General features: G+C 40.0%; 1 protein-coding gene across 14 annotated transcripts in view; it reads left to right on the forward strand.

Moving 5' to 3' along the window:
• The window catches only part of LOC137352421 (protein unc-13 homolog C-like), a 612014-nt gene that overhangs the window by 483312 nt on the left and 102546 nt on the right, over positions 1–26156 (forward strand). For all 14 annotated transcript variants that reach the window (XM_068017812.1, XM_068017814.1, XM_068017821.1 and 11 more), the window contains 5 exons: positions 9704–9830; positions 14021–14117; positions 14314–14457; positions 14846–14923; positions 22855–22932. In XM_068017812.1, the coding sequence (XP_067873913.1) occupies positions 9704–9830; positions 14021–14117; positions 14314–14457; positions 14846–14923; positions 22855–22932 (524 nt within the window). The remainder of the gene's footprint in view (positions 1–9703; positions 9831–14020; positions 14118–14313; positions 14458–14845; positions 14924–22854; positions 22933–26156) is intronic.

Here is a 26156-nt window from a genome sequence, read left to right on the forward strand (position 1 = left end):
GCATCCGCGCCTGAAGGCCATCGACTTCAAAGCACACCGCTGCGATGTGCAGCATGCTAATAAAGTTCAGGTCATTGTATCAGTCCTGTTTACGCCCTGGCTCAGCTCCAATTAAGGACGGCGGGCTGGCTCTCCACACTGCTGATCCCATCAGAGAGCCAGCAGCTCTGCAGCCTCAGCAGCACCATCGATAGAGAAGGCCGCTGCTGGGGCTGCAAGGAGAACAAGAGGGTGCCTCCATCTTGAGCCGCCCTGACAGGGGAGTTATAAAGTTTTTTTTCTCATCCAGGACTAGGCAGGCAGCTCCCGGCGATCGGGAGGGGTAACCCCTCCAGCAGCAGCAGTATCAGGGCTGCGGCGGCATCCTTTGCCTTGGGCCATGGAGCCTCCAAATACAGTGATTCCCTGCTCCCCCATCCCCGGAAGCTGCCTCCATACAGCTGGCAGCATCCCCACACAGCGGGTGGCCATTCCACTTCCGGCAAAATGCTGGCATCCTGGGAAAATGGCCCTCAATTGGGCCTTTATTCAAATTAGTTGCCGAGCTGCTATTTCTGCCGCTAGTAAAATGGCCCAACAGTGGGAATGCTTCAGGGAGCCCTCCCAATGCAGCTTCTGGTATTTTACTGGCTCCCTCTGCCTGCAGGCCCATCACCCGTTGGCCAGTAAAACGTCACCCCTTGTCTTTGGAACACAGATCCCCAGCATTCTAGTATAGATTTTGGTAGCTGACAGCCAGCACACATGACTTCTTCCAAGGATGTTCTTTCATGGCGTACTGCGATGAGCCTTAACACTATTTTTTTTTAAGTCAGTTATGTTTCCAGTTGGAACGTTTATGATGCAGCTCAGTTTCTATTTGCAGTTGTGACACGTTATCTTGGGTTTTCAGATTGGGCAAATATGTTAAACGAGCTAACCTCACAGTAGTTTCTGGGGTCAGCTTAATTTAATTATTTTGGGTAAGTCCAGGCATCTGGAATGCCACATATTGGGAGATAACCTGTTGGAATGTCACTGGCGTTCCCTTGTAAAATTGAAACCACAGCAACAGCTTGAATGGTGAAGGAACACAGAAAATCACTTTTGTAGCAGATCTGCAAGTTTTCTTCTGAAAGATTGTCCGTGAAGTTTGCAGCAAGCCAGAGAGTCCCAATATTCACTGACATCACTGTAGAATTACTGCTGCAAGACATCAGGCAAAGGTGGCTGGCCCTGTTTGGGACAGAGCAGCTAAGGCTGCCAAAGTAGAACGTTCAGGGTTAGTGAAAGGAGGTGACTAAGACAGTCAGTGTCAAAAAGAGCAACCAAAACACAGCAACTCTGTGCTGAACCAAAGTCAAATAAACTTATCAGATTAGGCGAAGCAAGCAGAACTAAATCCACCTCCCAAGAATGTGCAATACTCAGAAGTGCTCTGTTGACAGTGTTCTACAGATGACAGCTCAGGTAGATTAATCTGCTGCCTAAATTTGCTGAAGCAAGCTAGATGGCTTCACCGCACTGTAGTCCATGGTCTAGACAGCTACAGGGCACGCCAAAGGCGGACATAAGGTTCAACTTTTGTGGTGCCAGTGATGTTGGCTTACAAAGGAACGTTAGCTACTGGGACAGGCAGATGAGGCTGTTTCTTCTGAAGGATGGCACCTGTGACAGTGTAGCACTCATTACAGCAATGAAGTAGCACTCCGGATTACATGTTCAGGTTCCGGGTAGCAGCAACAAATGAGCAGGTGTTGCTACCCACCTGATTAGTGCCAAAATTTGAGTGGACAGTGGCAGTATTGCCAGGCTGTTGTACGATGATGTCCATGCACTTTCTTTGCTTCAGATGCTCCACATGTTTTTAATTGTCTTCCAATCTGTGCATATGCAGTGATCTCTTTTTGGGCCCTGTAAATTAAAGCTTAATGTGTACTTATTTTAAAGCTCAGTAATGACTATTCCAAGACTCTCTGTGCCACTCAATGAGTCTTTTCAGATAAGGCTGCTCAAGAAAATTGACAGATAACTAGTAATTCCCAAAACTAGTGCTTCAGTGTCTGAGCACCATACTGTAGAGTTCTGTCATACCCTCGAGGCTGCTGTTGTACTTATCCAAGTGAAAGATCACTTGGCTGATGACCGATACTAGATATTTACTTATTAAAATGTTTAGCCATTCTTATGGTTGCTGACTAATTAGTTTTCAAGCAGATCAGTGCTGTGTTTTTTTAGGGGGAGAAGGGGAAAAGGTGATATTTAGTGTTTAAAGGCATTTGTGAAGAATGAATGAATTAACCCCTGCCAGTTATCAAAGAAGACAATAAAGCCATGAACACAAATTGTGTATTAAGCTCAGAATCACAGTTAGCAGCCCTTAAACTTAAAAATTGAGTATGCATTTAATTAATAGGGTCACTTAACAAATTACTGTAAATCAATATTAACTACTTGCTGATTTTGTAAATCTACCATTCAGATCAGTTGCGGTGATTGATATTGGAGCAGGAGTAGGCCATTCGGCCCCTCGAGCCTGCTCCGCCATTTAATAAGATAATGGCTGATCTGATTGTGGCCTTAACTCCGCTTTTCTATCTGTCCTCCATAACCCTTGACTCCCTTGTAGATCAAAAATCTGTCTAACTTAGCCTTGAATATATTCAATGATCCAGCCACCACTGCTCTCTGGGGAAGAGAATTCCAAAGATTAATGACCCTCAGAGAAGAAATTCCTCCTCATCTCCATCTTAAAAGGAAGACCCCTTATTCAGACCAAAAAACCAGACCAGGCTCCTGTTTCCTGCCTCCACTTTGAAAATCCAGCCCCATATGTTTCATTTAATTAAAATTTAGACCCTTGAACTTGAATGCCTAAACTACCATTCCAAAGGATTTTCTTTTTTACTACAGCCTCCTAAAAGAGAGTTTCACTGTAAAGTATTTCTAATTACTGAACAGTGAGAAAATTTTGAGAGAGGGAAAGTTGCAACCTCCCAATATTTAACTGCTGTACCTCAATGAGAGCACTTTGACATGAAATTTTACCTGAGTGTTGATAAGGCAGATTGATCAGAGATGTTCAACAGCTACAAGAAGTAAATTGTACAGAAATAAAGCTAATTAAGCACCAGCAATCTCAAGTTCCAAATTTCCCAGTACACCATTTCCAGTGCTGTGAGCTGACTCTAATTAATTCTTGAATTCAGTCTGTATTTAAACTTGATTAAGGGGCTGGAGTTACACTCGGAAGACATTTAAACATTATGTATTGTTATTAGCTCAGCAAACCAACTATGACATGATGAAGAAAGCATTGACGCAAATTCAGAAATTGACACAGTGATTTTTATGGAGAATTGTTACAGCCAGCAATGTAGAGGGAGAAGAATTTCATCCCATCATCATGACTGGATTATACCAGAGGTAAAAGGGTAGTTTGCTAACCCACTGAACCACCTAGTTCCCAAATTTCTAAGACTAAAAATCACTATAGTAATATTTATTTTCAATAGATTCATGTTTTTATTACCATAGCGACAGAAGCAAATCTTACGAGTCCGTGAAGTGTTGGTCTACTAGTAGCAACAGCTTTTATTTCTAGAATCACGGCTGCAAAAGATGTATGAGCTGGATAAATCAAAAGCTATAATTTTATGGTGGCACTCAAAGGTAACGCCAAATTTCAAATGTTTTAATTGCAGATTCTGGATAATCAGCAGAAAATATTTTTATTATAGATTGCAGTTAATTGTATTTGCTGAGTAATGACGACTTTTGAGTTTTTGCGAGTTTTTCTGAGAAAGTCCCAAATTTTTACTACAATAGGGCGGCACAGTGGCGCAGTGGTTAGCACCGCAGCCTCACAGCTCCAGGGACCCGGGTTCAATTCTGGGTGCTGCCTGTGCGGAGTTTGCAAGTTCTCCCTGTGACCGTGTGGGTTTTCACCGGGTGCTCCGGTTTCCTCCCACAGCCAAAGACTTGCAGGTGATAGGTAAATTGACCATTGTAAATTGCCCCTAGTGTAGGGAGGTGATAGGGAATATGGGATTACTGTAGGGTTAGTATAAATGGGTGGTTGTTGGTCGGCACAGACTCGGTGGGCCGAAGGGCCTGTTTCAGTGCTGTATCTCTAAATAAAAAAATAAATAAATATTGTGATATATTTTCTGAACTTGATGTAACCAAGACAATAGCTGAATGATTTTTTTAAATGTTACATGGAACTGAAAAATGTCAGTTGAGTCTTGCAAGTTTGAAAAGCAAGATGTCAATATTTACCTGCCAACCAAACACAAAAGTGGGTTGAGCCAATCTAAAGAGCGCATGCCAATAAAACCCCAACTAGTTGGAGACTAGTTAGGGTGCCTGCCTTTCCGTTTAAATAAATGAATAGATTGGAAATATTCATTAATGTTGTAAATTACAATATACTTTGTGCCAACAGGATCAGACAAGTAATTTCACTTCTTTAAAATTTTCTTTTTTACTGACACATCTTCATTTTAGCCCATGCTTATACAACCCTCATTCCTGGGCAGCTTCATCTTGGGTGTGCTTTAAAGGCTACCTTAATGCAGTCACTTCTCTTTTGGTGACTCTTCAACTTTTGGCCTATTTAAGCTCAGACCTCTCATTGGCCAGTAGTTCTGAGCAAGTGGTCTTGAAGCTACTGCTGTGTGTTTCCCCCCAAAAGATTTCTTTTTGCAATTGACTCTCTGAATGCCAAAGGCGAGTTTACTCATCAAAATGTTGTCTGGCTGTTCAGGCCAAGCTCGTTCTTAGTTTTGAGACATTAGTTCACACCTTTCTTTGGCTGAACGGTTTTTGGAAGACATTCAACTTGCGCCCAAAATGGACATGTTGCTCACACAATGACGCTAGTGTTACGACCAGGTGAGAAAAGTGTCTAGGGGTCTTTTACTGTCTTCGCCTGGTCATATTGTAACAGGGTTTAATTTTTAAACACACTCTGTTTTGAGCTCCCCCTTAGTGAATCCTTGTTCACCACTTTCCAATTATGAGGCAAAGAAATGAGCATAAACAGGCTTTCTGAGAGTTAAAGAAGAAAAGTGAAATTTATTAAACCTTAAACTTGAACTCTAATACGGTTAACGCCTACAGATAAAAGACAGGTCCACACTAGCATGCACAAGTGATACACACATGTAAATAGGGACAGAAAAGAGCAGAAGAAAAATAAAATGGAGAGGTTTGAGGCAATATCAGAGAGTTTCTTGTTTCCTGTGCTTTGTAATTCTTTTGTAAGTAGTCTTGCTTTTCGTTGGGGCCCAGTATTCTTCTTAAACCTTGTTTATTGTACGAGACTTTTCTCTCTTGGGGTTTATGTGTCTTCAATGGTTTCCGAAGCTGGTGAGAGTGAGATGAGAGCAGACAGGAGAGAGGTGTTCTCAGTCCAGGAGAAAACAGCCTTCTGATTTCAAATTCCTTGTTGTAAGTTCAAATTCAAAAAAACTTCAAGTCATGTGACCCAAACCGGTCCGACTATGTCTGTTTGTGTATTCGGCCATCTTAGCAGTTAACTGGAATGCTAGCCTTTCCACCTTCAACATCCGGTAATCAGAAGTCCATTGTGGATTAAATTGGAGCAGGGAAGAGCCCCTTTGTCTGTTGAAGTACTGTCTGCTGATATGCTAATGTGTCTCTCCAGCCAAAGTCTCCGATTGTTTGTTAAAGCAAGTTCTTTCTTCACCAACAACTGTTTAAAATGAATGTTCATGTGACGAAATTAAGTTTCCTCATTTTAGTTTAGAGAAACAGCACTGAAACAGGCCCTTCGGCCCACCGAGTCTGTGCCGACCATCAACCACCCATTTATACTAATCCTACACTAATCCCATATTCCTACCACATCCCCACCTGTCCCTATATTTCCCTACCACCTACCTATACTAGGGGCAATTTATAATGGCCAATTAACCTATCAACCTGCAAGTCTTTGGCATGTGGGAGGAAACCGCAGCACCCGGAGGAAACCCACGCAGACACAGGGAGAACTTGCAAACTCCACACAGGCAGTACCCAGAATTGAACCCGGGTCGCTGGAGCTGTGAGGCTGCGGTGCTAACCACTGCGCCACTGAGCCCCCCATATTCTTGGCAGGTGGGGGGCTTGCCTGACACTAGCGTCAGGAATGAACCCTTTTCAGATGCTAATTTAAAACCTGATGGCCGAACAGTCAGCACTGGTGATTGGACATCTCCCCCATTGAGGGGAAAGGATTTTTGACCGGCCCAGCATCAATTCCTGGTGGCCTTCACCTTTCAAAGGGAAATGCAGTGCTTGTTAAACTCGACTGAAGACAGCTAGTGTACCAGAAGGCAAAACATTTTGATTGAGGGAATGCCAAGATTCTCCAATAATGCCCATTGTCAGTATAGCCCTGTCATGGTGATACCATCAATGAAAAGTTTAACCTTCTCTGCTTCACATCCTCTCATCTAATCATTGCAACAGCCTTCAATGGCCTCCACCTTCTTCCACTTCCAAATTCTGTCACGGCCACTGTTCTCACATAATGTCCTCTAATACATACACCTGATGCTTCCTGTAAAAAAAAAAAATGGTGAAAAAATTTTTTGTAATAGATCTTAGGAAGAACAGCTTCTCCCAAAAAGTAGTCAATACTTGGGAAGGTCTTCTTGATATAGTGGCAAGGTGAAAACCTTAGATTCATTTGAAGGAGAGGGGGCATGATAGGGGTATGTAAGTTATTATTCTGGGTAATGAGCTAAAGCAGGCTTCATCATCTGTGTATCTTGTGTAAACTTTTTTATTCAGGGGATGTGGATGTCGCCGACATTTATTGTCCATCCCTAATTGTCCTAGAGAAGGTGGTGGTGAACCACCTTCTTGAACTGCTGCAGTCCATGTGATGAAGGCACCGCACAGTGCTGTTAGGGGTGTTCCAGGATTTTGACCCAGCGATGATCAAGGCAGGACAATATATTTCCAAGTCAGGATGGTGTATGACCTGGAACTTGCAGGCCAAGTAAACATAGCCTGAAGTCAATCCGACATTAATAATTTTCTGGTGAGGGAAGATTTTCAGATTAAAAGGTGCTTGGAAACTTCCAACTCCAGTTCAGAAAGAAATGAGGGCATTCCCTTTTTTCCAAATATACTCTTGACAATATAAAGTGCAACATCTGAAGTAATGGATGCATTCAAAACTAAATACAGTGTTCGTGTGAACGTAAGATCACTTGGTATATAGTTATTAGAACATAAACTAGTTCTATGTCAGTAATTCTGACTGTCCCTTCATTTAGTTATGAGTAGTAAGTTCTGTTTTCCTGGAAAGTGCAATTTGTGTATCTGTATATGTGTGTATAAAGAAACAATTACAGCTATTTAGAAGAGGTGAATTACTAGAGTTCATGTTTCAGATTGCCACTGTAGAAAGAAAATCAATGCAATGACAATCCTTTTTGGAATTATAAATCAATAAATCAATGAAACACTTTAGTGACATAGAGATACACTGGACTGTTGCTAATGCTAACTTTGAAATTTTACAAAGTATAGCGAGTGGTGTGTAATTGATGTCTTGTTCAGCTGTCTTTTCTCTTAGAAGACACAGTAAATAATATTTCAAGATTCTGCAGCACCTGTTTTTCATTTTCATTAATCTCTTCACATCAGAACATAAGTTTTTAAAGAGTAAAACCTAAACTGCATTTTAAAGGGAGCAGATAGCCAGTTGCTGTTGCAGCATACTTATATAATCGAGTAGCAAATGAGTTGGAAATTTCTAGAAACATGCCATTTAAAAGCCAAGACAGTGCCCATTATAAGTTTGTTATTGATAAGAATGGCAAATAGGAACACATTAAAAATGTTTCCCCATTATATGACATACTTGGGGCAACATTGAACATTCTGATATAACCCTTCCTAAACTGTAATAAGGGGAACATGCTGCCATTCTCAGCTCATAGGGGATCTTCACATCAAACCTTCTCCAGTGATGGTCCCTGAGGTCATTTTCATGGTTACAATATAACTTCAGCCAGCAGTCCCATGCTACGTATGTACCTTAACAATGCACTGTCTAGTTTAAAAGATCATAGTTAATTGTATCACTGAAATGTAGCTATTGACACTGGGATGCTGTCACCAAAAATAAGTAATTGCTGAAAGTCATGATTTGCATTGAGGATTTATTGAAGTATATATGTACATGTCTATTAATTCACTCCCTTAAAAGAGGTGCAGCATCTATCTTAATTTGCCTGTCCATGTGAAAACAGTATGAGCAGATTCAGAGGCTGGTGCAAGTGTAAAATCGTCACAGGCAGTTGGCAGGTTTGTCAACAAACAATTCCTGTTATAAGGATTTGCTGATGTTACTGGGAAGTTCCTATCTCAGGTATTTCTTTCATAGTTTCATCAGACATTTATTAGAACCAGAAGTGCTAACAGGAGCCTCAAGTTGACCATAGTAAGGCCTTTTACCATGGGTCTTTCATCAGCCACGAAATGTTTTGAAATTGCTTTTTCCCTATATCCGTGTTCATACCTTGTTACTGGAATGGTACTGTGATTATGGCTGGAATTTTACACCACCCCAGCAAGCCGGATGGTGGCGGGTGTTTGGGGCGGTGGCGTAAAATTGAGTGGGGGCTCCAGGAGGCCTTCCCAGCCTGCTCCAGCCTCTGCCCCACTTTACGTGGGCCGGTGGGGTGGGGGGCGAGAAACGGGCCGCCCGCCCCAGGCCAATTAAGGCCCTTAAGCAGTCACTTAAGGGCCTCTGCCCGTCTCCACGGGTATTTTACCCGTGGCAAGCGGGCATCCAGGAGACGTGAAAGGCCGCTCAGTGAAACCTGGTGGCCTCTCAGCGCACAGGGTGCCCGATTGAGGGCCGCCCCCGCTTCTCCAACCACCCTCAGGTCCCGAGACGCACCCCCCCCCCCCCCATCCCCCACACGACCACCTTTGCCTCGATGGGATGTGACCGATCACATTGGCAAGGCAAACCAAACTTGCCTTCAGTCATGGCTCCATGTCCTCAGTTGGGATGCAGTCCCAGCAGTGGCCACCGCTACTGGGACTAAGAGCTGCCGGCCCGATGATTGGCCGGCAGCTCGATGAGGCGGGACATCCTCCCTCAAGCGGGTGGAAGTCCCACCTTGGAACAATTAAAGCCCAGGAACCCATAAAATGCGGGTCGGGTCCCCAGGCTGGGCGGAAACGGGTTCACCACCGACTTTTATGTCGGTGGCCAGCTCCCATCCGCCTAGCGTAAAACCCAGCCCCTATGCCTTGGTCAGATCCTAAGAGAGTTATTTGCAATTTCAGGATTTGTGACATTGTTCATGATTAAAGGCAAATCAGTCTTTCATGTTCACTGTGGCTGTAATTGTGGTTTTAACTCAATGCTCCTGGTAGCTTTAAGTGTCACTATATATGGTCTTCTCAATCTTTATACTTTTTTCCAATTAGTGAATAAACAATCAATTTCAAGTATGTCTAATACTTATTTGCAAGTAACCACAGGAAAATAGTGATATTGAACGGTTATATAGAAATTTTAATAATTTAATAGTGTTTTAATATTATTGTATTACTGAAATGCAACATTAGAATGAACACTCTTGCACTTTATGAAAATATAGAAATTTGAACCGTCCATTTATTGTGCAATTCTTTTTCAGAGAAATATAAAAATATGACATTATTTTCTTTCTGTGCTTTATAACAGAACATGAAAAACATCGACTTTGCAAAAGCGCTGATTATATGAATTTGCACTTCAAAGTAAAATGGTTTTATAATGAATATGTGCGAGATCTTCCAGCTTTCAAAGATGCTGTAGCAGAATATTCTTTGTAAGTAATGAAATTTCATTTCATTTCTATTTATCATACAGAACATACTTATACCCTAACAACAAATTCTCATACATGAGCTGATTGTTACCCTTAACTGAGGAGAGGAGAATGTCAGAGTAGGGTAGTTGGTCTGTTACATTTACTGCATTAAGTCTAAATTATTCAAATTGTCAATTATCAATCAGTGTGATGCTGCTAATTTTTTCATAGTGCTGAGATTGTAAGATTTCATTTTTTTGTTGAATCTTGCATTTACTGGTGGGAAAGTCTTGGATGAGGAGATGAAATTTGACTTCAGTGGTCTCATGAAACGGGCATTAGCCAATCGTCAGCCCATTTTGCACCCTGCCCGATTTTCCTTTCTGACTCAACTACTGCCAAAGTTGTCTTTCGCCCCGAGTTGTCTAATTGTAATCATTCAGATAAAATTATTAGCACATCTTTTGTTGTCATTATTTATTAATCGTTCTATGGGTGGCTGACTGTGTAATCCAAAACCATGAACAGTTCTTCAGCCTCTGCTACTTACGGATCTCTAATCCTGTTTATATCATTTCTGCTAATGAAAGTTTTGCACAGTGCGAACATCTTGACGTATTTCATTATTTTGATCTCCATCACTGGCTTAAGATGTTTTTGCTTCTGTGCTCTACATCCAATCAGTGAGCTGGTACACAAGGATTTTGGTGCTCATTAAGCAATAAGACTATGCTGAATTTCATCTGGGAAGTGGAAACACTGAGATTATCTGATTTATCCTGTGAAACTGTGCTTCCTGTTAGCTGATTATAGTGGCATTGAGGATGACGAGAGATTTAAGTGGGCCAGCACTTCATATATTCTCAGCTGAAGGAGAATGGATGATAGCAATTGGTTTTTAGATAGAAGAAAAACAGAAATGAAGAAATACATTTTGCACAGATTAGAATTTTACTTCCTAATGAGGCTCTTTGGGTAGTTATTGTGTATAGTGTCATGATCATATTGAAAGAACCTGGACAAATGACAATTTGAAAAATGTAACTATGAAGAAGGATTGGATAGGCTGGGGTTGTTATTTATTTTAATTTTATTTAGAGATACAGCACTGTAACAGGCCCTTCGGCCCACCGAGTCTGTGCCGACCATCAACCACCCATTTATACTAATCCTACATTAATCCCATATTCCAACCACATCCCCACCTTCCCTCAATTCCCCTACCACCTAATGGTGCTATCAACCTGCAAGTCTTTGGCTGTGGGAGGAAACCGGAGCACCCGGCGAAAACCCACGCAGTCACAGGGAGAACTTGCAAACTCCGCACAGGCAGTACGCAGAATTGAACCCGGGTCGCTGGAGCTGTGAGGCTGCGGTGCTAACCACTGCGCCACTGTGCTGCCCAAACAGAGAAGGCTGAGGGGAGATCTGATTGAAATGTACAACATTTTGAGGGGCCTGGATAGAGTGGAGATGAAGGGTCGATTCACCTTAGCAGCGGGGTCAGTGATGAGGGGGCATAGCTTTAAAGTGATTGGTAGAAGAATTAGAGGGGAGATGATGAAAAACTTTTTCACCCAGAGTGTGGAGATGGTCTGGAACTCACTGCCTAAAAGGGTAGTTGAGGCAGAGACCCTCAACTCATTCAAAAGGAGTCTGGATATGCACCTCAAGTGCCGTAAGCTGTGGGGCTACTGATCAAATGCTGGAAGGTGGGATTAGAATAGATGGATCCTTTTTTGGCTGGCACAGACACGATGGGCCAAGTGGCCTCTTTCTGTGCTGTAAACTTTCTATGATTCTAAATATTTCACTTCAATCAAAATATTATAGATATTTCTCATGAAGCAATGTTAAATCAGCTAACTAAATTACTAAAAACAGTATATAAGGCAGGTCCTTGGTTTACTTATTTCCTTCTTTCAAAGGTTGTACACTTAGACATGGATTAAAAAGATCCAAATTTATACATTAAAGCCATAGGGACTTCTGGTAAGGTGCAGAAGTACCCCTTGGACTTATCTACCTTAAGTTCAGCCCTGCTCACAACACCACAACTGCCCTGGTCAGAGTCACGAATAGAATGGCTTCTTCTATGACGGTGAAGTGTGCTAACAGAAACCAGTGCTCGATTTACTGAGGCATTTAGTAGCTGAATGGTGCAGGAGTTAAATGTTATTCCTGCTGGGTTCCCAGTGACCCTACTGCAGCCCTTTACTTCAGACAGCACACAACCTATTATGTTTCTCATGCTCTCAGCCCTTTAGGCAAATACAACAGAATTTTATGCAGCTCGCTGCAGGAAAGCTTTCAGATTATATCCTCTGGTTAGATTGGTTTTGCAGGATTCTTCCTGGATCATTTTGTCCTTTAGTTCAGGTGCAGGAGCAAACCCTGGGGTCAGTCTCCCAAGTCCTCCCTCATTACAGAAAGTCAGTTGCATCAGAGATTCATTCGAAGCTAGCTGACTGACAATAAGATGCAAGGACTTTCTTGTGTGCAGGAGGTACGCACTAGAGCTTTGAGCATGTACGACCTGTTAACAGACATGTCTCACTTGGCAGTCATGATTTGGTTTAAGAAGAGTCTTTTATTAACAAGCATTTCTTGCTCTTCTTTGAGGAATAAGTGCAGGATACAATGGAGCAGCATCACCAAGCAGTGGTGCTAGCCTTTAACTCGGTGACTTAAGTCCACATTTCATGGCATTTTGTTGCAATCATATAGCCTGTTACACTTTTCAACTCTCTTTTGGTATTTGGAATTGCAACTATTCAACAAAAACAACTATTAAGCTTCCATTTGAAGAAAAAAGCAATGTCACTGGTCAAACAGAACTATAATTAAAAGCTTCTTAATCTTAATCAAAAACTAGACCTTTATTTTGCCCTGTACTATACCAATGTCCACCTACATTTGCGAGTTTCAGGGGCCCTCCAGGGTGATCTAAGGAAGGACATACTTGCCCTAGAGGGAGTGCAACAAGGTTCACTAGACTTGTTCCTGGGCTGAGTGGCTCTCCTATGAGGAGAGGTTGAGTAGACTAGGCCTAAATTCCCTGGAGTTTAGAAGAAGAGGTGATCTAATTGAAACATATAAAATTCTTAAGGGACTTGACAGGGTAGATGCTGACAAAATGTTTCTCTGGCTGGGGAATCTAGAACACGGGGTCACAGTCTCAGAGTAAGGTCATTAAGGACTGGGATGAGAAGTTTCTTCACTCAGAGGGTTGTGAATCTTTGGAATTCTCTACATCAGAGAGCGGTGGATGCTCTGCATTGAGTATATGCAAGACAAAGAAAGAAAGACTTGCATTTCTATAGTGCCCTTCACAGCCTCAGGACATCACAAAGAGCTTTACAGCCAATGAAGTTCTTTTGAAGTTGTAATTGCTGTAATGTTGGAAACACGGCAGCAAATTTGCAGGCAGCCAGGTCACACAGCAATATGATAATGACTGGATAATCCATTTTTGTGATGTCGATTGAGGGATAAATATTGGCCAGGACACCGGGGAGAACTCCCCTTCTCTTCTTCGAAATAGTGACATGTGATCTTCTACATCCACCTGAGGGGGCAGACAGGAACTTGATTTAATGTCTCATCCAAAAGATGACACCTCTGATAGTGCAGTACTGCACTGGAGTGCCAGCCTACATTTTATGTACTTAAGTCGCTGGAGTGAAACTTGAATCCACAACCTCCTGACTCAGAGGCGGGAATGATCCCACTGAGCAATAGCTGGAGAAAGGACTAGTTATTTTACAACATGTTTTCAAGTTATTTTTGCTTCATATAAATGTTTATAAAACACTATAATCTGCATTTGGTATATAAAGAAAAGCATCTTAATGGTCTTATTGATTGAAGTATTTGCCAGTTCTTGTTGAAAGAACTGAAGCTAATATATAAAGAGTACAGTTATATAGCTGCAGTTAAGATCAGGTGAATTCAAGGTTAAAATACTCTTAAGAGAAATAGTGTAACTCTTTCCAATTATGTATCTTTTTTCACCCATTATGAGTGGAATACAACCACCATTTGAAGGATAATTACTAATGTAGAAGAAAGGGGCATATTAAATCTTTTAGAAAACATGATAAAGGGACATAGTAGTCCTACAGAATTAGTTGATACAGATTAATGATACACTAAATAAATATAATCTTACATTTTAGTATAGCATCATCTGATTTTTTTTTAATCAGGTGGTTTGAGCCCTTTGTCATCGATTGGCTGGATGAAAATGAAGATGTAGCAATGGAGTTTCTTCATGGAGCACTTGAGAGGGACAAAAAAGACGGGGCAAGTGTCAAGATTGTTATATAGGTTATCTTACAGATAAAACACACTATATGAATATCTTCTGAATTTTTACACCAACCATAAATGTTATTTCAGTTGGAATAGATTATAACCTCAATTTGATAGAATTCTCTTTCCTTTAACTTTCTTTAAGAGATTAGCTATTATGTATTTTGTATATTTTTATCTAATCTAGTTCCAGCAAACCTCTGAACATGCTCTGTTTTCTTGCTCTGTTGTGGATGTCTTCACTCAACTGAATCAAAGTTTTGAGATTATCAAAAAGCTTGAATGCCCTAATCCAGAGGCACTGGCACATTTCATGAGAAGATTTGCTAAGGTACATTCATTAACAATCTTAAGATACAAAAGCTTGAAATGTTTAAAAAGTGGTAGATGTGATATATGGTGATTACTACATCTGCGTAGAAGAGCAGAGTTGTTGCTCTGTTTGCTTCCCTGGATTATTGTTGTGTCACTTTAACAGATCGATTCAAGGAAACATGTTTTTTGCCACCCAAAAGATATTCAACAAGATTATATTTACAATAACTATAAAAAGGCAACAGAAAATGCAGTTTCTGAGTACACTAATATAAATTTTGATTCGCATGCTGTGTTAGAGTCCATGAAGTATTTAATGTACTATAATTATCTTGCGGGAAAAATAATCACAACGATTTTACTTAAATGAAACTTGGTGATCATACTTCTCCTTTTCATTGCAGACCATAAATAAAGTCCTCCTCCAATATTCTGCTATTGTCTCAAAAGATTTCCACTTGTACTGTTCCAAGGAAAAAGTGGTAGGTAAAGAGGTGTACATGGCCTGTGAACCCTTTACTGTGCTAACAAAATTTACTACCAGTGTTGATGTAGGATATTGACTTGACAGAAGTGTAACTTTACTCCTTACTGGTGACCCAAATTATATAACACACAATTAGCAAATCATGAGAATGCTATGTCTATCAAATGACTCCTTCTGGGGAAAAGGTTTCTGCCATATTAGTTGGAAGCAAGTATATTGCTAATGCTATTATTGAGCTCCCTCTGAATTTCTCACAATGGAATGCGTCGTTATAGGTTTGCAGTTTAATGGAACTCAATGTCTTGTTTTTTTTAAATCATGGAAATGCAATGATACATGAACATTACAGTTTCAGTTTTTAATTAAAACTTGAGTTCTGCTATGTTAATCTTAGTGATACAGGCATTTGATATTGTTTGGTGTGCTGCTGAGTGTCAAAGCATTTTCTATTAACAGGAAAACTATTTTATTTATACAGAAGATAGCATCCTATTAATGGATTAATTCAGGATAAAATACGCAAATTTAATTGCAGTTAGAAACAGAGAATCCACAATAAATGGAGTCTTTTAGTTACATATAGATTGGAAGAATCAGATGGGCAGAGGTAGCCTAGATGAGGAGTACGTAGAATGTTTTTGGGATATTTTCTTGGAACAATACGTTCTGGAGCCAACCAGAGAGCAGGCTATACTAGACTTGGTATTGTGCAACGAGATAGGATTAATTAATGACCTCATAGTTAAGGCGCCACTAGGTAGCAACGATCATAATATGAGACAAAAAGCAGGAAACTATCGGCCAGGCAGCCTAACATCGGTCATTGGGAAAATGCGAGAGTCCATTATTAAGGAAGAAATAGCAGGACATTTAAAAAAGCTTAACGCAATCAAACAGAGTCAACATAGTTTTGTGAAAGGGAAATCATATTTGACAAATTTGCTAGAGTTCTTTGAGGATATAACAAGCAGAGTCGATCAAGGGGAACTGGTAAATGTAGTGTATTTGGATTTCTAGTAGGCATTCGATAAGGTGCCATATAAAAGATTATTGCACAGGTTAGGAGTTCACGGTATTGGGGGTAATGTATTAGCATGGATTGAGGATTGGTTAACTCACAGAAGACGGAGAGTTGGGATTAATGGGTCTTTTTCGGGTTGGAAAAACTTAACTAGTGGAGTGCCAGAAGGATTGGTCCTTAGGCCTCAATTATTTACTGTCTATATCAATTATTTGGAGGAGGGGGCAGAGTGTAATATATCCAAATTTGCTGATGATACAAAAATAGGTGGGAGGGCATATTGTGATGAGGACATAAGAAATCTGCAAGGGGATATAGATAGGTTGAGTGACTGGGCAAAGACCTGGCAAATGGAGTATTATGTGGGAAAGTGGGAAATTGTCCACTTTGGCAGGAAGAATAAAAAATAAGCATATTATCTAAATGGTGAGAGATTGCAGAGCTCAGAGATGCAGAGGGATCTGGGTGTGCTAGTGCATGAATCGCAAAAGGTTAGAATATGGGTACAGCACATAATTAGGAAAGCTAATAGAATGTTATCGTTTATTGCAAGGGGAATTGAATACAAAAGTAGGGAGGTTCTGCTTCAGCTATACAGGGCATTGGTGAGACCACATCTGGAGTTCTTTGTACAGTACTGGTCTTTTTATTTAAGGAAGGATATAAATGCATTGGAGGAAGTACAGAGAAGGTTTACCAGACTAATTAATATCTGGAATGGGCAGGCTGTCTTATGAGGAAAGATTGGACAGGCTAGGTTTGTATCCATTGGAATTTAGAAGAATAAGAGGCGACTTGATTGAAACATATACGATCCTTAGGGTAGATGTGGAAAGGATGTTTCCCCTTGTGGGAGAATCTAGAACTAGGGGTCACTGTTTAAAACTACGGGGTCACCCATTTAAGACAGAGATGAGGAGAAATTCTTTCTCTCAGAGGGTCGTGAGTCTTTGGAATTCTCTTCCTCAAAAGGCGGTGGAAGCAGTCTTTGAATATTTGTAAGGCAAAGGTAGATAGATTCTTAATAAGCAAAGGGGTGGAATGTTATTGGGGGTAGGTGGAAATGTGGAATAATCAGTTCAGCCATGAATTTATTGAATGGCGGAGCAGGCTCGAAGGGCCGAGTGGCCTACTCCTGCTCTTAATTCGTATGCTCGTATTTATGTATATTATTGTTTCATGTGTATGAAGGAGGATTTGTCCATTTATTGGCCAACTAATTAGAAACAAGTTAATGAATCATTGACAAAAGAATATATGGTGTGACTTATTTGAACTGTTCATTACTCCTGGTTTATTAGTTATTAACTTTTGGACGCGATAATCCAAAATTATTAAAAACAATGTCTGATGAATTTTATTAGAAGTCAATGTAACAAGGATAGTTGTTTTATATTTGCTTACAAAAAATCATGGTCATGTTGCTACAGATTTTCCACCTTGTCACGGCATCTAGCTCTCTTAGTATAACACAGATGGAATGTAATGAAGCCCCCTTTCTTACATTGGCCTCCAACACTACATTTAAGATCCCTGCTCCACAACAGGGTTCAGTAATGGTCATATCTGGATGAAGACTATTATATCATTTAAAGCGAGTAGTCCTAGAGTTTTCAGAAAGCAAAGAATCTTGATGTCAATCACTTGGGGTTGTTTCTGACCTCTCTATTGTGGCATAAAAGAACTGCTTGATAATAAACATCAGCATCCAGGTCATTCCTCCTCACTCTTCATTCCATTTCATAGAATCATAGAATCATTCGGCCCGTTGTGTCCATGCAGGCTCTCTGCAAGAGCAACTCAACTCGACCCACTCCCCACCTTTTCCCCATAGCCCTGCAATTTTTTTCTCTTCAGATAATTCTCTTCTGAAAGCCACAATTGAATCTGCCTGCACCAGACCCTCAGGCAGTGCATTCTGGAACCTAACCAATCGCTGCATAAAAAGGTTTTTCCTCATGTCGCCTTTGGTTCTTCTGCCAGTCACCTTAAATCAGTATCTTCTGATTCTCGACCCTTCCCGCAATGGGAACAGTTTCTCCCTATCTGCTAAGTCCAGACCCCTCATGATTTTGAACACTTCATAATTTTGAACACCTCTATCAAATCTCCTCTCAACCTTCTCTTCTCTAAGGAGAATAATCCCAACTTCTTTCTGTTTATTTGTCACCACAATTAACATCAGAACAGTTTTTTTTAAGGTTTTCAAGCATCCCCCTCACATAGCCTTAATTAATAACATTTGGCAGAATCCCACTGGACATATGGCATGTTGTTTCTGTAGGTTAGAATAATTATGTGTTTTAATTAGGATATGCAAATGACGTTACCAGTATCAGTGAAGTCTTCACTGTGAAATTCTCACACAGACGCTAACATTTTTCTATGTGTTGCTAGTTAAATATGATCATTTTCTGTCCACTTTCTTTCTTAAGCCATCCAACTTAAATGACCTTAGTTCCACCTTTATCCTAATATAATGATTTAAAACAATAATTTTAATTAGAGTAATTTAAACTTTCTAGTTGTAGCCTTCTAACAGCTCATCAGACATGCACAAAACAAAAGCTTTACAAAAAAATATTTATTACAGAGACCACAAGTAAATCGCATTAAATTAACAATGTTGTCCTCTTAAACTATGTAAAAGGTCCTTCTAAAGCACTTATTCTTGATATAAAGCTGTTAATGTAGAAAAGCATAAGAGGGAAAAAGGAAAAGGCAGAGTGCTGAGCCATGCAGTGAAGTTAAGAGAGAGGGCTAAAAGCTTGGTCAAAAAGGCAGGAAGAGGAGAAATGGAAGAGTTTAGAGAGCAAGTTCCAGAGGCTAGGATAAAGTGGCTGAAGATTCTGCTACAACTGTGGGATGAAAGGAAGGCGGGGATGCATGGAAGAATATTTTATGGGTGTAACTTTGAATGAGACTTACTCCATCGAAATTGTTACCGCATGAACCTTTAGTCAAGTGTACCAAGCAGCAGGCAGGACTTTTTATTAAACATGGAATGGATCCAAACCTCTCTACATTTCACATGGTCAATGATTTGCTTGCATCTCAGTTCTTCAATTTAAATCCAATTAAAAAACCTGGTTAATATATGTTTCTGGGACGGTACTGTTGTTCTAACAGCAGTGAGTGATACCCAGTCAATGATCAAGTCAGAATTTAAATCATATCTTTTTGAAGGTAAAAAACCATTGTCTTTCACATTAGTGTCTGAAAACTTTTGAGCTCCCACAATATTCAATTTGTTTTAATTAAAGCAGATGTTTTATGGTGACTAGAAGTTCAGAATAGGTCATTTTAATGGCAGATTTATTCCCTAAATTTGACTACAAGAGAAATTGGTAACCAAAACAATATCACATTGACTTTTTGCAGCCAGAAAGAGGGGGAAAGCAATCTTAAGAGACCATTTGTTCTACAACGTCCAGACTAACAATGAAAACAGCATATTGTCTGACCATTTTAAATGAATCATATATTGTCAGAAGGGATTGGAAATTGTCCCTCCTCAAAAGGATGCTAATTATTTTAATTTTGCAGGAATTGCCCTATTTTATACTTGCTATATTCCCTCATTGAGCCAAAAGGCTCTCTTTATTCCTGTTTTCAAATTGTTCTGTTTACATGTTATTTTTTCTTCCTTCCCCTCTTAAAGACATTGGCTCATGCCATGTAATAGTTCCAAAGGCAATGTGCTATTAAAAGTAAGAAAGTACTATTCTTTACATCTGAGACTACACATCGTGGGGGGTGGGATGGGTTGTGGGGGGGTTGCTGGGTGGTCGTGGGGGGGAGGTGGGGAGGAAGCTTGCCATTATGTTGCACATTCTTTGCTGCTGCTCCAGAAGTATCTTCTTCATCGATAGCCTCTGGAGGTTTAACATCTGCATCCAGCTGAGCAGAGCTTGGACCATCCTGTGCCCACTGACACAAACTCCCAATTTCTGTCCCTTTCTCCAACATCTTGCTCATTTGTGATGTGTGAGTCACCTGGTGCAGTCCCAACTATCTTCCTTACTGGTCCTACTGAGGTGCGAGTATCTGAACTGGCACATGGTCTACAGGAATCCAGTGACGGTGCATGTCAGAGTGAGTGGCCTTCTCAGAGGAGTCGTTGTCATCCACCTGGACCACTTCTTGATGACTCTGTGGGAGATTAAAGACATGAATTTGAACTGTCAAGATAAGAATAGTTTGTGATCACTTGCTGCTGACATCAAGTCAACATGCGTGAGTGTTGTATGCCACGTGGCTGTGTGATAATGAATTCTGTCACCAGGTAGCTGGGAGGCCCCCATCTCCGACAGCCTCGAGACTCGACTTATCTCCAGAACCTCCTTCCTCTGCAGATGTTAGTAGGGAATTTGCTGGAGGACCATCTCTAGTTCTCCCCTCTCACTGGTGTTCTGTACTCCCTTTGCCTGCAAGGAGGGAAAGAAGAGACCTATGAGTGATGGTAATGGAATATGTTGAACAAATGGATGGACAGATGTTGACAGTGACTAGGAAGGTGAGTGTCAGTTGAGGATAGACAGATAAAGATGTGAGGAAGTGCATAGATAAATAGGAATGGGTGCACCTACAAGGTACGTTGCTGTGAGGAGTGATGTGCTGTTGTAGGCTTGAGAAGGCAGAATAAGGGGATTGGGTGATGCATGTCAGGATGTGGGTGAAGTGCCACTGTACTCACCTTTCCTGCCCTACTTAGGTCATTGAATCCATGAGAATAGCACCATGCTCCTCCTCCTGACCCTGCGGGTCTTTGCAGCCCAAGCATTAGATCCAGTGAGGCATCCATAAAGCAAGGCACATGCTTGACACATTGGGACTCCATTAGGACAGTTACTTCTGTTGGTCCCCCACCTCCAGAATCCTTCAACTGTGATCTTTACAGTGTCCCTTTAAATAGTGGAATTGAAATTGACTCATGTGGGCTGTCATCACGCCCACTCACACTAATTGGCTGGGAAACCCGGAAGTCAGATGCAAATGCAGTGGCTGCGTTAAAAAGCCAGATGCACTGCATTTACTTGTGGGATGACACGCGCTACTGGACATCCTCCACCCCCACTCCAAGCATATTGTCAGGTTAAAATTTCTCCTGAACATCAGTAGGCTGTCCAACAGTGAAATCTGACACTTCAGTCACAAAACATTACTTTTCTGTGGAGAAAGGGCAGTGGATAATGATCACAATAAGGAAGCCTATCTGATGATGATTCTAATCTAGGGGTGCCATACTACTTTGGTGTTGTCTTCCTGGCCAAGAACAGCTAACTCATCACAGATCACAGCGCAACGCTTTGGTTCATATAATGCAATGACACATGAGTGACAAATTCACCCACAGATTCGTTCAAAGAGCTTTTGTTTTGATTAATATTTAACAACCATTGCAACTTGGTTTGAGAACCCTATTTTTGAGAATCTAATGTAAGAAGTAAAATTAAGCTCTTTTCGGATCAGTTTAATTTTTTCCAGTTCAGAATCTAACTTTGATGATCAAGCATCATTCATTCGGAGTGAGTCATTTCTTAAACAAATTTATTTAAATGTTTTTGCAATCTTTATAATCATACACCTCACTCTTAACACCTCCTCAGTGTCAACACCATCAGCAGCAGTGAATGCATTCTACTAATATGGTACTCAGAGAGACCTACAGGTTTAAAGAGCTGTGTAACATTATTTCATCATTTCTATTACTTTCATCATTTTCATACAGAGATGCACAAGTAGCTCTGGGAAAACCCAGATATTTCTGTTTTTCCTCCAGTGACAGGTTATAATTATGTGATGGGCTTAGTTCACGCTATGGATGTCGTAACAACATTAGTCTTTGAAATTATCTTTTGCAGATATTAACATATGATTGCTTAACATAGTCCTATGAAATATCCTAGTCATTTCAACAGACCTGTTAAAATGTTGGTGCTGGTGGGGTAGAGGGGATTCTTTCTTTAAAGAAGACTCGTGACGGGAGGGGAGGGACATGCACCATTTGTCCTATTGATGTCACTGGCTAGTGCTCCTGTAGAACGTGTTCAACAGGATTTATATCATCATTCGTACGTTTGTAATCAACTTATAAAAGGCCTTGCCAAATAATTTTTCATGAAGGTTCTTTCCCTTCAAATCCCTGTGCTTTGTATTACATAGTCCAGCAACATTGAATAAAACTGTGATTGCAACTTTGCACATATCTACTAAATTTAATTCGGGTTGCCAAAAGGGATGTCTTTTATTCTATCTGTTACTTATAGCCAGTGTTCTTGCACGAAGTGAAAGAGACTTTTTCTTTTAAGCTAAGAGTGAACAATTAATAAATGCACAAATACAGATTGATTTAAAATTCAGTCAGTTTGTGAGAACAGAGTCAGATTGGTATTCTTCCATCATGTATTCTTGAAATTGATTGCCCAGGAGAACCTTGCCCCTGTGTTTATCCATTTACCTCCATTTCCTAAAAACATTACAATGCCTCTTTTTTACTGTAATTCATGTTTTTATAATAGTGAATTAATGTTGTTACAAGGTGAGGTCACCTTAATGATTCCATCATTAACAGGTGCTGAAATGACAGGAGATGGTTGTAGAACTGTTATAATACTGCATACTGAGCAGATCAAATTAAAATGGTATAACTGATTGAGGGAAAGAAGGTATTAAAGGAAACTAGAAGCATTATAAGATGGAGGAATGGTAGAATAAATACCTTATTCAGAGAAAGAGTTTTATATTGCTTGTCAATTATGAGATTGTCTTTGCTCACAGACAAACATTAGGCAAATTATGTGCCATCATCATTCTTGCATAATATGTCTCAATTGCTTCCATGTGATATTCTGGTTAACACTGTCAGGCACTTTTAAATGATTTATTGATTGAACTTTTTGCAGCCTTGCATTCTGATGAACAACATCCAACAATTGAGGGTCCAGCTGGAGAAAATGTTTGAGTCAATGGGCGGAAAAGAGGTCAGTGCTTGTTTAAAATCTAGAGGCAAACCCATTAAATATATAGAGATGGCTAATAGCTTTCCAGTGTTTAATACTGTGAATTTAGATTATTTGCTTTTTGTAGTCATTAATTTTACCTTTTGCAGTAATGACATACACTTTATGATTCTTGCTACATTTGCTATGTGCAGTATATTGCTTAAGTACTATTTACAAATGATATAGTAAGCACCTGATGGCCTTATGATTAGCTGTGTTTGCTTTGGTGTAAGGAAACCTTTGTAAACATGTTCTGTATAACATACCTTGTTGCATGCTTTGGGCACCATCTGTAATTTGTCTTGTCTTTGTCCAATATTTTTGTTCTTCATTCAACTGTGCTGCAGGAGGAAAGTGAAAATGCCTTCTGTAAGGTCTGTGTGAACAAGGATTATATAACTAATGGATAAATCAAGACAAATATAAAACTATATTTTTCTTGAACTAATTTAATGAGTCAATGTAAACCTGTTTTGGACAGCTGTGCTTGGCAATATCAATGAATGGCTACTAAATATGAATAGTGATTGAAACTAGTTCAGCCACAGTAATATAATTTAGTGGTGTAATTATGGCTACCAACTACATTCACTATTTTTAACTACTGCTTGACTTCTAATGCATGACAAGCCACTGGCATTGAATGTACCAGTCACTATTGACAGATGGGCACCTAATTCAGGGGATCATTTACACAGTTTTCACTGTATTGAGAATGGATTTGCTACCAATTATGTGTCTTTCCCAAAAGGGAGTAGTTTTATTATTTATAAGTTTCATAGAAATATAAGATCAGAATTTAAATGTTAAGAAGTAGCATTTAAGTAAACTCCCAAATTTGAGCTGTTCCATGTTTTGTAAGTTTAATGAAACAAAGCCCACGCGCTGGTTTAGTTTACTTCCATTTTCTAATTGTTATTTTTAAAAGTTGCAAACAAAATTGTGCATCTGCTCAGTTAAATGAACTAGTGATTTTAATTAGTGGTTTCCTGATTTTTTTTCTAATTAAAAAAAGAGAAAACTTCACGTCCTCATTACTATCAGAATCTTTAATTCTGTATGGAATTTTTGATTAGAATCATTTGATGTTTGGGGGGAGAGCATATCACTCAATAAAGTGAAAAAAAGCCCACATCATATATTTGCCTTTCTGGATGTTACACACAGTCTGGGCCACTGGTATTTGACATGTAACTATTCTCACCTTCTTTAATAACGTGTAGGTTCTTCAGTATTGGCATATTTGAGTTAATCCATTAATGCTTTAGCTGTGTAGTCGACAGCCTACACTTTGCATTTAGATTAGATCAGGGAGTTGGCATGGTGGCATGTTCCAGCCTGATGAATGTGTTGGGGAAAATAGCACAGTGGAGTAGAATCATCAGTACTGTTTTAACTAGTCCGCTGATACCATCTGAGATCTGAAATACAGAATGCAAGCGCAATGACATGCACCTCGGGTAATGGGAATGTGTGGTTACTTTGGGGACTATCTAGGTGCTGACATTCATCTTTTTTAAAATGCCGTTATTCTTTTCCCTCCATTAAGAATTGCATGTTGAGCTAATGAATAAAATAATCAATTGAGTAATATGACCATGCCTATGTTCCAAGTATGTTCCATCTATCCACAAAAGTAAACTGTATGATGACAATTCATGGAATCATTGCATTCACTGTGAGTATTTCTCTGCTTCCTCATGCTTGTTCTAAAAGCGAATATACTTCAGGGGCTCATGATATATGAAGTTCTTTCATGTCCCCTGTCTGATAATTCACCTTTGCTAAATCATTCTGAAGATAAATTCAATTTTGAGTAGGTCCCATTATTCAGAATACAAACCTCTAACCTGGTGTTCCCAACCCTTGCTGCTGAAATCCTCCTCTCAATTTCTATACATCTTGTCAACATGAAAAAAACCTTCTGATTAAAGAAATTTCATCCCAAAAGAAGGCCATTTGATGCATCCTGCATGTGTCAGCACGAGACCTGCAACTGGCATTGTCCACTCTAATCACATTTCCTCACCCATTCTGTATCCTTTTAGTTTCTTCATTTTCAATACCCAATTTTACATTGTGCCTTTAACATAGAATATATCCTACATCTTTAAAGAGGGAGAGTAAAATGGAACAAAAGAACAGAGGAGCCATGATTGAAGAGTTAGGACAGATGGTTGAAAAGATGGGTTTTGAGAAGATTTTCAATGTGCATTGAGAAGGCGAGTGGTTTATGGAAGTGAATTCCAGAGGGTAAGGCAAAAAGACTGAAAGATCTTTCACGAATGGTGGAGCAAAGCAAGTGGATGCAAAAAAAGGTCAGAGTCAGAAGAACAAAGTGTACAACAGGGTGGGAGATTGCAGGCAAAGAGTGGGGCAAGGCCCTGGAGGAGTTTGAAGAACAGGCCAAGAAGTTCAAATTCAGAGCAGGGGGGGAGGGGAACAGGATGTTTGGAGATCAGTGATGATAAAAGTAATGGGCAAGTGGGGTTACTGCAAGACAGTGCACTGGCAGTTGAGTTTTGAACAAGGTGGAATTTTTGGAGGGTCGAAAATGGAAGGACAGCAAAGAGGACATCTGAAAAATCAAGTCTAGAAGAGACTATGGCATTATTAAAGGTTTCAGTGGCAGTGAGTTGTGGTAGAGATAGTGATAGACAAGGTTACCAAGGTGGAAGTAAGCAGTCTTGATGATAATAGGATGTAAGCACTTCAAAGCTCAGCTTAGCATTGAACAGAAAATCACAGTTTTACTCTGTACCATTAACATGTTTATGAAAGCTGACCCTATACCTCCTTTTTTATCTAAATTTTGCTTCAGTTTCTTTATTTTCTTTATTTATGACACCTCAGACTTTGATGCATTGTTGTAATGTGCTTAACTTGTGCCTCATCTGTTTTATGTTTAAATATTTCCTACTGCTGATCTGCTATTTTGTCTGCCATCTTATCCAACTGATTAATCTGGGCTATATCCCCTGTCATCCCAGTGCAATTGGATAATTTTCAGGTCAAAACCTTTTACTTCAACTCCATGTAACTAACTAGGCTGTAGTCATCATTTTCTAAGTGTTTTTCTACTAATCTGCTTCAAGTCATTTCCATTACCCAGAACCAGACCTAACACTGAATCCTTCCTAGCTGAATTTACAGGTACTCATTATAGAAATATTCGAGATGCACTCTGAACACATCTTCAACAT

This window comes from Heterodontus francisci, chromosome 38 (assembly GCF_036365525.1).
Source record: "Heterodontus francisci isolate sHetFra1 chromosome 38, sHetFra1.hap1, whole genome shotgun sequence".
Taxonomy (NCBI): Eukaryota; Metazoa; Chordata; class Chondrichthyes; order Heterodontiformes; family Heterodontidae; genus Heterodontus; species Heterodontus francisci.